Raw genomic sequence first — 12,241 nt, 5'->3', positions numbered from 1 at the left:
AAAACTAATTTTAAAACCGACTCAAAATCACTCCCCCTTAATTAATGCCTTAATAAATTTTTGAGTTCAGGAGTCCAAGCATAAGAGGTAAAAAAATATTTTCCTATCTTTCCATCTCACTCATTCTAGATTAACAAGCATGTTTAGCATATGAGTGAGCGTGAGATGGAGTTGTCTTTGCAATTGATATAAAACATAAGTTTTGAATTTCAAATAATTTTGAAATGAAGTTTTAAAAGATTTTAAAATGATTTTTGAAATTTAGTTTTGGAAAGATTTTTAAAGTGATTTTTGAAATTTAGTTTTGAAAAGATTTTAAAATGATTTTTGAAATTAAGTTTTGAAAGGATTTTAAAATGATTTTGAAATTTAGTTTTGAAATGATTTTAAAAAGATTTTGAAATTTAGTTATGAAAGAGATTTTAAAATGATTTTTGAAAAGATTTTAAAATGATTTTGAAATTAAGTTTTGAAAAAGATTTTAAAATGATTTTGAAATTTAGTTTTGAAAGAGATTTTAAAATGATTTTTGAAAAGATTTTAAAATGATTTTTGAAAAGATTTTAAAATGATTTTGAAATTTAGTTTTGAAAAAGATTTAAAATGATTTTGAAATTTAGTTTTGAAAGAGATTTTAAAATGATTTTTGAAAAGATTTTAAAATGATTTTGAAATTAAGTTTTGAAAAAGATTTTAAAATGATTTTGAAATTTAGTTTTGAATTTTTAATTTAGATTTGAATTTTAAATTTAGATTTTGAATTTTAAATTTAGATTTTGAATTTTAAATTTAATTTATTTTTAGTATCATTTTTCTTTTTGCTCCCCCTGGATCACGGCCTCGATGTGGTCTATCGAGGTAGTATATTTGATCCTTCGGGACCCAGTATTAACCAAATCCAACTTGATTGATCAATTTGGACTTGGGGACCCATGCTTGGACTGATTTACTACTTTGTTTGTTTATTAAAGATAAATAGGATTTATATTTCTTTTTACTTTTGTATCCTAGCCCAGTTCTATTGTAGACAGCTCTTTGTGTCCCAAGAATTAGATCCAAATTCTTGGAACCCAGAGAGAACTTTTCTAGAGTAATTTTTAACTTGTTTAACTGATTTTTCATATTTGAATTTTCTTTCTCAAGTCGTTGTACTTGAGTTAAATCTTCAGTTAAAGATTTTGAGTTAGTTACTCCTTTAAGAGTGGTTATTTCTCTTAAAAGTGACTTAATTTTCAAATTTGACTTAGCTAATTTGCGAAGTAAATAATTGACTAAATTATTGAGTCTAGGAATACTTACAGCGGAGTCTGGTCCTTCGGAAACGGATGCGGATCCGTGGCTTTGCTCAGAGTCGGCTTCTGACTCGCTGATCTGGTCCCGGGCCATCAATGCGAGTAAACTTGTTTGGTTGAGTTCGTCGTCTTCGTCCTCCGAAGAAGATTCGTCCCAGGTTGCCTTTAGGGCCTTCTTTCTTCTTTGCTTCTTGGCTTCCTTTTGATTGGGGCAGTTGGCCTTGATATGGCCCTTCTGGTTGCACCCGTAACATGTGACTTCAAATTTTGTCTTTGATTGGGCCTCCTTGGATTGAACTGCCTTCTTCAGATCTTTCTTGTTGAATCCCTTCTTCTTCTTGTAGAGTTTCTTTACAAGATTCACAAATTCGCCGGCCAGTTCATCTTCTAAATCTTCTGAATCGGATTCGTCTTTTGATTCCGATTCAATTTTTCGTCGTCCTCTTGATTCCCGTGTTCGACTCGTTCCTGCAACCAAAGCAATCCCTTTCTCGGATGGTCGTGCATTAGTCTGTTCATGGAGTTCGAATTCACTAAACAATTCATCTAATTTTAAGGAAGACAAATCCTTAGAGACTTTATAGGCATCTACCATTGATGCCCATAGTGTACTCCTAGGGAATGAGTTAAGGGCATACCTTATTATATCTCTGTTTTCTACCTTCTGCCCGATTCCATGTAGAGAATTCAGGATATCTTGAATTCGGGCGTGCAAAGAGCTTGCCGTCTCACCTTCCTGCATTTTCAAATTGTATAGTTTATTTAATAACAAATCACGCTTACTTACCTTGGTTTCCGAGGTGCCCTCGTGTAGTTCGATCAATTTCTCCCATAGTTCCTTTGCGGAGGAGAATGGACCGACTCTGTTGAGCTCTTCTTTAGTCAGACCGCATTGGATGGTGCAGGTGGCTTTGGCGTCGGCTTCCACCTTCTTGATAAATACGGGCTCCCAGCTTTCACAGGATGTAGGCTTACCATCGGTACCAGTTGGTAGTTGTAGTCCTGTTCTGACGATCATCCAGGTGTCGAACTGGATCTTTAGATATATTTCCATTCGCCCCTTCCAATATCCGAAGTCTTCTCCGGAAAATAGTGGGGGGCGAACGGTGCTATATCCTTCTTGTTGGGCCATTTAGATCTAAAAGAACAAAAAACAACAAGATCTATTCCAAGACTGAGTCTTGGATTAGTAGTGTGGGAAGAGAATAGTAATAATTACGAGCTCGAGTGGTGTTGCACCAACTTCGGGCAAAAAATCGATTCGTAAAAAGAAATTAGAATATACCTATGAGGCTAAATTCTAATTGACTCCAAACAAAACCACGAAAAGAAAATTGTCTTGAATAGTTGTTGCACTGATTCAAGACGACCCCGCTCTGATACCAATTGTTGGATCGAGACATGCTAGAGGGGGGTGAATAGCACTCATGGCTAAATCGTTCGGTTAAATCGAAGAACTATCAGAGTTTAAAAACACGCAGCGGAATAAAGAACAAATACACACAGAGAGACACGAGAGATTTTACTTCGTTCGGAGCCTAAGGCGACTCCTACTCGAAGGCCCGCGATCCTTGATCGCTTTCCGTGGGCAACAACTATAAGCTCGTTAAAAGATTACAATTATGAGTACAATTAAAAGCTATAAGTATTATACCGATAACAAGAAATGCTAAATCTGAAGCTTCGGGTCGTCGGGCACTTGTAGCAACACTTTGGAATGTTTTCTGGAGCAGCACGTTGACGAGAGATTACTTGGTATTTGTTATACTGGTGCTGCTGCTCGAGACCCCTTATAAAGGGTGTTCACACTACAAGAAAAATCTCATTTAACAACACTCAAACGACAACGGTTTTATATCAAATCGTTGTCTTTTTTTCTTTTAACAACGGTTTTAACAAAAATCGTTGTCTTTTAGTAATTTTTTTGGCCTATGACAACGGTTTTTAAAAACCGTTGTCTATTTATATTTTTTTGGGACTACGACAACGGTTTTTAAAGGCTACGACAACGGTTTTTTAAAACTGTTGTCTATGTGCGCTTCTTTCGCCGCTTTTTCCCCCTTCGCCATTTTTTGCCGCGACGTTTTTTCTTTCCCTCTCCCCGAAATTTTTTGCCGCCGTATTCCATCCCTTTACCTTCTCGATCCAAGCCCCTTCTCCTTTCCTCTCCAAGCCCTAAACTCGTCGCCCCTTCTTTGCCCCGCCTCCTCCCTTCTGCCGTCTGCTTCCACCGCTCCGTTTCCACTACCACTTTACACCTCTGACTGCACACTCGTAGGTCCTCCCTCTTCACCTCTTCCGCCTCTACCCCTGCCGTCACAACCACCATCTCCGTCGGAGACAATCTTCCTGACGCCAACCTCTCCTACGTCGGCTCTGATGGGGAGCTCCAGACCGTCACCATCTCTGATCTCACCAAGAGCAACAAAGCCATCTTCTTCACCGTCCCGAGGCCTTTACGCCGACGTGAAACTAGTGCTCGTACTCGTGATTCACTTTCTTCCTGATATATTTGGTTCCCCTGCTTCTATTTAATCCTCCAGCTAGCGCGAATTACTCCACTCAGCTGTTCAATGATGGCTTTTTCTTCGTTTTCTTCTAATGGTTTGGCGTTTTTGCTGCTGCTTGCAGTGGCTCTGGTGGATTCAGCTCGAGGCTGTGTGTTCTACGCCGGAGGAAAAGATGGATGGGTGCTGAATCCCTCGGAGAGCTACGGGCATTGGGCCGAGAGAAATCGGTTTCAAGTCAATGACTCCATTGGTTTGTGACTTTGTGATCTTTTGTTTAGTTTTTGTAGTTGAATTTTGAGTTATGGAGTGATTCTGTTTTTTTTTTTTTGCAGTTTTTAAGTACAAGAAGGGGGAGGACTCTGTTTTGGTGGTGGCGGAGCAAGACTTTGATTCGTGCGACGTGAGCAACCCGATCCGGAAGCTCAATGGCGGCGACTCCCGGTTTGTGTTCGAGCGGTCGGGGCCGTTTTTCTTCGTCAGCGGAGCGCCAGGGAGGTGCGAGCGCGGGCAGAAGCTGGCAGTGGTGGTGATGGTCGTGCGACGACCATGCTGGCCGCCCATCTCGGCCCCGCGGTCCTGCCTCCGACCCCTGCTTCTTCGCCACCTCGATGGGCACCTCAGTATCCGCCTCTGCTTCCTCCGTCGGTGACTTTGCCGCCTGAAAGTTCCGGCGCCCCTATTCTATCTCCGACGCCTCCGCCGACCCTGCCAACTCCAACCGGAGGGACCTCAGTCCCCGTGCCGTCTCCGGTGCCAGCTCCTTCCGACCACGCAGTGACCGGCGCCGCCGGTATTACCTCCGCGAAGTCCGTTCTTAGAACATTGATGATAATTATCGGAATTGTGTTTCTTGTTTGATTTTTTTTCCTTTTACCCTTTGTTGATTGGTTGTTATATAATAAAATGGTTTTTTAATATATATATGAATTTTATTTGTAGTTTATACGAGAAAACAAATTCGAATTGTGATCAACCCCTTATATGAATTAATCTAAATTATATATTTTAAATCTAAATTATGGTTATACTAGTTCCATGTGTTAAACCTCTTTATACTAGTGCTCGTACTCATGATTCACTTTCTTCCTGATATATCTTAACATTGTATATTTCTAGTATAGCATGGCAGTAAGGAAGTATTTATATTGCATTTTGATTTTTTTGGTTGGTTAAATGTAGTCCAGTTTTTCTTTCTAGGTCTAAGATTTTATTTCTGTTTCTTTTTTTTTTTTTTGAAAAGTCTTGGACCAATTGTCTTCTGCATTATATAGAACCTAGTGGACTTGCAACAAATCAATCAAGCAAAGAAGAGGTTGATTTCTGCTCGATACTTGTTGGCAATGTGAGTTTTTCTAGTTCTCTGTTGTCTAATTGTTGCTACTGGTTTACTGTGGGCATCACATGATATTTGCATATAATTTGATATTGTTGTCTTCTATATCTTGGATTGTTTCTTAGTGGACCCTTGAGCCTTATTTATCCATAATTCTATGGACTAATCAAATTAGTTAAATTCACAATGTTTATTTTTCAGGTTATTGAATATTTTTCCTATATCTACAAATGTTGTCTTAGGGACCTCTATTTAGATACACTACTTCAAACTGTAATGATGTTGTTGTGGATGTTAGATTCTGGTATTATTTGGCATATTAATGCTTTGATTTACCTTCCCTCTTTTTCATTTTTGGTGTCGTATTACTTGAATGTGGTACATGCAAAGAGTGCCTACTATAATGTTCAAGTTCTCAAAATTGTGTTTGTGCTCATTAGAAGTTTGATAATTTGTAGTAACATTGTTATGGTTTGGCTGAATTTAAGTGGTTCAATGATTAAAATTTGGTATTATTGTCCTTATACCAGACATCTTCAATTCGTCTTTATAGTAGATCCATACAAAAGTTATGTCCTATAAGATTGAACAGAGTAACATTGAACTCCAGTTACCGTTAGCTTGTACTTGAAAAAATTACCAAAGAAAAAAAAGGGAAAAAGATTATTTAAAATAAAGAATTATTTGAAATATATATATATATATATATATATATATATATATATATGCCCAAGTTACTGAGGATTCTCGACTTGCACCTTATTAGAATTTTGTAATATATAGTCTATGCTAAGGCTATCTTTTTTGTTTGATACTTGTTCCGAATTGGATAGGGTTGTTGTCTTCTATTAGAGAATTTTGGTTTCTTATTCTTAGCATCAATAGTCACACTGTAACTATTTGTCAATGATTGTTATGTTGTATACATATAGAATTCTTCTAAAACCTCTAACAGCACGTGATTTAGTAGCAATATCTTGAGTTGGGAAGTGATATTCATGTTGATATTTCTATTAAACTGAGGGTTGATTATGCTTGCACCCCTGAAGAGGTTCAACAGCATTTTTAGTCATTTGGTACTGTTAACAGAGTCACCATTCTCACTGACAGAAACGGTCAGCCAAAGGGTTTTGCTTATGTCGAATTCTTGGAAGTTGAGGCAGTCTAAGAAGCCTTTTGGTTGCATGAGTCTGAGCTTCATGGTCGTCCAATCAAGGTTTGTCTATTTAATCTCAAGTATTTTTCTTACCAGCACACTTTTAAATTCTTATTAACAGCAACGTTGGTTTTTCTAACAACAAGATGAATGCTTTATTTCAGGTTGCCGCCAAACGAACCAACGTTCCAAGGCTGAAGCAGTTCTATCCTCTGTGACATAATCCCTACCCGATGTATTCATATAGCAGGCCTCACATGCCATCCTTATGTCGGGTTTGTGGACAAAGAAGCAGTCGCAGTTACCAGTGTGTCTCGGAAGGCAACTTTCTACAATAGACCAAGCTCTACGGACTTCATAAATGTCCATGACATTTTTCTTGAATGTGATCATGATTCAGTAAGCTTCCAGAAGATAATATAGTGTTGTTTGATCAAAGATTTTGATGCATTACTTTTACTGCCTTTGTTTAGATCATATACCTTGGGAAGTCTGTTGAACCAACAATATATGATCTTTTGGGTGATCAAGAGGTTTGTAATCTGGACTTTTCTGAAAACTTTGTAATATCTTCTTTCTGCTATGCTTCTTGGTTATTTTGGAATCTTTCTGCCACAATTTTGCAATGCAAGGTTGAAATCTACTTGTTGAAAAATGGAAAACCATCATGGACGAAGAAGAAGTTTCTTTGCTCCAAAGTCAGGTCTGTCTTCATTGCTGTCACATACAATTCATACAGAAGTGTGAATTAATTTTTTTTTTGTATTATGGTTGATATAATTTTCCTGTTCATGTTGGGTTAGGTTATATTTTTCTTTGCCAACCATTTTTTGGACCTCAGAGATATATTGTATATTTTCTATAACAATCTTGCCAAAAGATAAGGGTCCTGGTATAATGAAGCTTGATGTCAATTGGTATTTAGCCAATAAATTAAAAATATCATTAGATTCAATTTACTTTAAATTTATGCTTGTGTATGGTTGACTCTGATGAGATTTAGCAAATTGATGACTTTTTAAATATCTTTGATATCCATATAATAGCAGTTTAACAATTATACTGCTTGTTTTGGGTGGTACAACAACTTATCGATGTATAGTTGCCTTGATGCATCCTTACTATCTTGATTATATTTGGTTTGTCAGGTTGTTGCGTCTTAAGACTGGCTCGAGGTGACAAAATATGCTGGATTGGTCTGTGCTTAGGCCCGTCAAGAATTAATTCAAGATATGTTTAAAGTCTGGCAAGATTCTCAGCAAGGAACTCTTACTGGTGGCATGATAAAGTATGAAATACAATCTAAAATCAGTTTTAAATAGAATGTTGGTTTTCTTTTCCAATTTACCTGCCTAAGTAGAACATCTGCCATGCAATATCCAGGGAGCTACTTTTTTCCTTCAAAAAGGCTACTAGATAAAAGCCTCAACGGATTATATTATGTAGGTATGAATCTTTGGAAAACTTAAAAAAAAACTTGATTGTTTAGATTAATATAGCAAGTTGTACATTCAAGGATGGAGTGAGTGAGGGTCAATTCTATCAAGTTCTACTATATGAACTAGATGCGATCAGAAAAGTAAATTTTCTAAGAATTTATACTACGATTCTTGTTTCAGTGTTTTTGTACTCAACATTCCATTTGTATTTCATGCTTGTGCCTCTCTAGAACCAAACTATCAGCCTCCAATGACTTTTGTAGTGGTCCAAAAACGTCATCACACTATACTGTTTGCTAACAATCACGATGACCACTAATTTGTTGATAAGAGTGGAAACATATTGCCTAGTCATTTTAGTTGATAGATGGATGCATCATTTTCAAGATAATTCTATTTTGTATATTTTTTTAAACCTTGTTTTCTCAATGAAGCTTTCCATCCTTGAAATTCCAGGGACTGTTGTTGATTCTAAGATAGGCCATCCTACTGAATTTGACTTCTACTTGTGCAGTCATGCAAGCATTCAAATAACTCATCTCACAACTAATACCTTTTGTATGATGTACTTATTCAGGTAACTGTTGTAAAAACATGTGTGTTTATTATTTTTTCAGAACAAGTTTTTTCATACATATAATAGTGTATTTTTTTTAATATCAATACGTTGTTGATCTCCTAGTGCCTTATCAAAGGGGTAGAAAGATTGGACTTTTTGATGGAGCTGGTATGGAGAAGATTAGATTTATTATGGAACTAATGATCAATAATATTGGAAAAAGTTGGCATGAAAGAATCAGCAAGCTGGAAAGAGGATTCCATTGAAATCTTACAAGTTGAAGATTGTGATGGGATTTGAGTTGACAATAATTAAGTGCAATCCTACATGACATAAACCACCATCACAAGTTTCTAGTCTTTTGGCTATTGTTCATTAGTTGCAAATGGAGTTTATTTGTTTATTTGTATTGGGATAAATTTTATTTGAATATGAGACATGTTTTTTCTTTTGTAATTGTAATTCTTGTATAAGTAACATTTTGAATGATATTGATGTGGGGAATATTCTTTCTTGATTATGATTCTTTATTATATATTTAAATTGAAATATGATATATTGGTATTAAAAGATAATAATTTAAAAGACAACAGTTTAAAATTGTTATTGTTGTCTATCACACTCAAAGACAACGGTTAAAAACCGTTGTCATAGCCCCAAAACTGATTATAACTGCAGTAAAAATGCTCTAAATAACAACGGTTTTAAACCGTTGTCTTTTCATTCAAAGACAACGGTTTAAAACCGTTGCAAAACCGTTGTCTTTTCATTCAAAGACAACGGTTTAAAACCGTTGTCGTAGCCCCCCACATTTAACAACACTGCCAATTACAACGGTTTTAAAGGGTCTACGACAACGGTTTTTAACCGTTGTCTTTTAATATTTTTGTTGTAGTGTCAAGGCGCCTTGAAGCCCTTCAAGGCGCCTTAAACAGGCCGAGTCACCCGCGGAGATCAGCACAGACTTGGTCGAACTTCATCCAGTTCAAGGCGCCTTCAACCTTCGACCCAAGGCGCCTTGAACTTCATCTAAGGCGCCTCCAACCTTCTGCGCTAGCTTTTCCTGGTTCGCACCCGAGGCGCCTCCAAGCTCTATGGAGGCGCCTCGGACACTGTTCATCCGAGTTGTAACTTGCTCCTTTGTTCCTGCAAAATGTGTTAGTCCCAAACACATACCCTGCAAAACAAAGTTAGCACAGAAACATAATGAATGATAATAATGAAAGTTTTGACAGCATTCGAACTGTCCGGGTCTGACTTCAGGTTTCCCCCCGGAAACCCTAGGTCGACCCGACGCCTACTGTTCCCTCTACGGGGAACACGTCCTCACCTACTCCACTCAGGAGATTTACCTGTTGCCAGTGCGATCCTCCAGATCGACTGGACTTTTGCTCAGCACTCGATGCTTCCGGACTTTCTGCTGGACATCCGCTTCCCGGCTAGTCCAGTCTTCGCGACACCAGGACTTTCCACCTAGGGTTACCACCCCCTAGGACTTTTGCCTGAAGCCATCGACCTGCCAAGACTTTCCGCATAGGGTTACCACCCCCTATGACCTAGGGTTACCACCCCCTAGGGTTTTTCCCTTTGCCTAACCGCAGCTAGGACTTTTCTCCACCTAGGGTTACCACCCCCTAGGACCTAGGGTTACCACCCCCTAGGGTTTTTCACCTGCCTAACCGCAGTTAGGACTTTTCCTGAAATACTCATTCAACATGTTAGATCACAACACACCTTAACTTTGAATCCTTTGCCATTATCAAAACTCAGGTTCGATCGTTAGATGCTTCCCGCACCAACACAAAGTAGATCTGGAGGATCTAAGTTTGGCAGGTAGGTTGAGGTAAATAACTGGAGGAGCGACAGTGAGGTCGAGTTCCCGAAGGGGACAACTTTAGGTCGCTAATCCAACTGAAGAAACCGGGAAGGTTTCTAAGTTGATATCAAGACAGGTCTACTGTCTTTTATATATTACTCATGCATTATAATATTATTACTGTACTAACATCTGTCTTGCAGGAGTTTCTTTCTAACACTATTTTGTAGGCTAGATCGGTCGACCAAATCGGAGAATCGGTTGACCGAATAAGAAGAATTCAAAAGCAGTGTTGTAATCAGACCAGAATAGCTCGAGTCAGATCAAAGTTTGATTGGTCGACCAGAACTTATGATCGGTCGACCGAACTCTGATGACCCAGCACAGACAGCAACGATCAGAGCAAAAGGAAACTATACTGATCGGTCGACCGAACCCATTGATCGGTCAACCGATCCAATCAACATTAAAGGCACATTAAATAAAGATCTCGGCAGATTTCGACGAACAGGGAAAGAGTTTATTCGGTCGATCGAAAAGATGGATCGGTCAACCGAACTATTAAAGACCAGTTAATGCAGAATATAGAGCCAGCGTCAGACTTCGACCAGGAAGGAGGGGAGCGTGTTCAGTCGACCGAACAGGGGGATCGGTCGACCGAACGTCCAGTTCACCTATAAAAGGAGGCTCGAAGTCTGAGGTTGAATACAACTGACTACTGATCATCTCAAAGTTCTTCTCTGCAAACGGATAGTGCTACAAGTCATCATCAGCTGTCCAAACTACTTCATCCGAAAATACCGACCGCGCTTCAACTTTCAATTAGTACCGTCGGTATACTTTACTCGTATTGCATTTAAATACAAATAAGATAATAGGATTGTTACTATCTTATATTTTTGTATCTGTACGATCTGCTTCTTTCCGAAGGATTTCGGAAAGAAGAGTTATAGTGATTACCCATCGGTGCGGTCAAGGACTGCGGGCCTTCTAGTAGGAGTCGAGTTAGGTTCCGAACGAAGTAAAAGAATTTGTCTATCTTTTTATTTTCCGCTGCACAATTCTGATTTTAAAGTTAAAGAAAAGTTTTAAAAAGAGTGCGATATTCACCCCCCCCCCCTCTATCGCTCGCATCCAATCTATCACGTTCATAAACAACGTTCGTGAACCATATTTATTAATAAAACTCTTTTTAATATGCTAAATAAATATTAAAATAAAATAAATAAATTTACATTATCAAGTTCAATAACCAATCAAACAACTAAAAGTTACAAACAATCAAACAAGTTTGAATTGAGAGCTTGATAATATCTAAATGAATCAAGCTCGAAACAAGCTCAAGTCAAGCTCAAGCTAAGCTTGAATTGAGAATCTGATAACATCTAAACGAACTAAGTTCAATCCAAGCCTCAAACAAGCTTAAGCTCATAAAAAATAAACCAAGCTAAGCTTGAACACTCATTTCAAAAGCTTGGTTCATTTTTAGCTCAACTCGGCTCAGCTTGGTTACCTTATCAAATAAGCTTGAACACCCCAAAACTCAACTTGGCTCAGTTTGTTTACAGCCCTACTTGAGCTTCCAATAAGTTGGGAGACAAAGTCGATCATCTTTCATCTAATATGTTACCGCCGACACTGAACGTCTGCTCCATAACAATAGTTGACATTGGGCAAACTAGAATTTCTTTAGCAATCATAGAGAAGATGGAAAAGCTTTAAGCATTTTGAGACCACCACTTTAGGATATCAAAATTTTGGTTATCTGCTTCGCTAAAATCAAAAGAAATCGTAAAATAATTCTCAAGTTCCTGTGTGGAACTTGAGAATCCTCATGAACGTTTCGTCCATTTTTTTAATAAAAGTTATGTTTTTGTAAGTTTTAAATTACTACTAGTAGTTTGTTGTATTTTAGAAATATTATGGTGTACTCTATATTTTACATAATATTGATTATAAAGTGTTGGTGCAATATCTCCTAAGTTAAGGTTGACCAGGTTGATTAAGCTTGAGTTGGCTCAAACTTGAGTCTTGATGTTTGGGTTTCGATGTTTGACAATATATGGGGATTACAGGTGCAATCGTCTGATTGAGGAGATTTTTGGTATAATTCCCCTTTGGTCAAAGGATGACCAG

The 12,241-nt window shown here is 37.9% G+C and overlaps 1 protein-coding gene and 1 long non-coding RNA gene across 2 annotated transcripts; both read left to right on the top strand.

Moving 5' to 3' along the window:
* The first annotated feature begins 3,868 nt into the window (after positions 1–3,868).
* Positions 3,869–4,451, top strand: LOC121995090 (early nodulin-like protein 1). Its single transcript, XM_042548922.1, has 2 exons — positions 3,869–4,052; positions 4,135–4,451. Exons 1-2 carry the CDS (start codon positions 3,869–3,871, stop codon positions 4,449–4,451), a joined length of 501 nt encoding a protein of 166 aa, XP_042404856.1.
* Positions 4,452–6,565: 2,114 nt separating this feature from the next.
* On the top strand, positions 6,566–7,708 carry LOC121994237. Its single transcript, XR_006115649.1, has 4 exons — positions 6,566–6,690; positions 6,765–6,824; positions 6,924–6,994; positions 7,440–7,708. It is a non-coding gene; the product is annotated as an uncharacterized LOC121994237 (long non-coding RNA).
* Positions 7,709–12,241: the final 4,533 nt, after the last annotated feature.

Source organism: Zingiber officinale, chromosome 6A (assembly GCF_018446385.1).
Source record: "Zingiber officinale cultivar Zhangliang chromosome 6A, Zo_v1.1, whole genome shotgun sequence".
Taxonomy (NCBI): Eukaryota; Viridiplantae; Streptophyta; class Magnoliopsida; order Zingiberales; family Zingiberaceae; genus Zingiber; species Zingiber officinale.
Note: the sequence above shows the minus strand (reverse complement) of the source record. Positions and strands in the feature narration are given on the sequence as shown.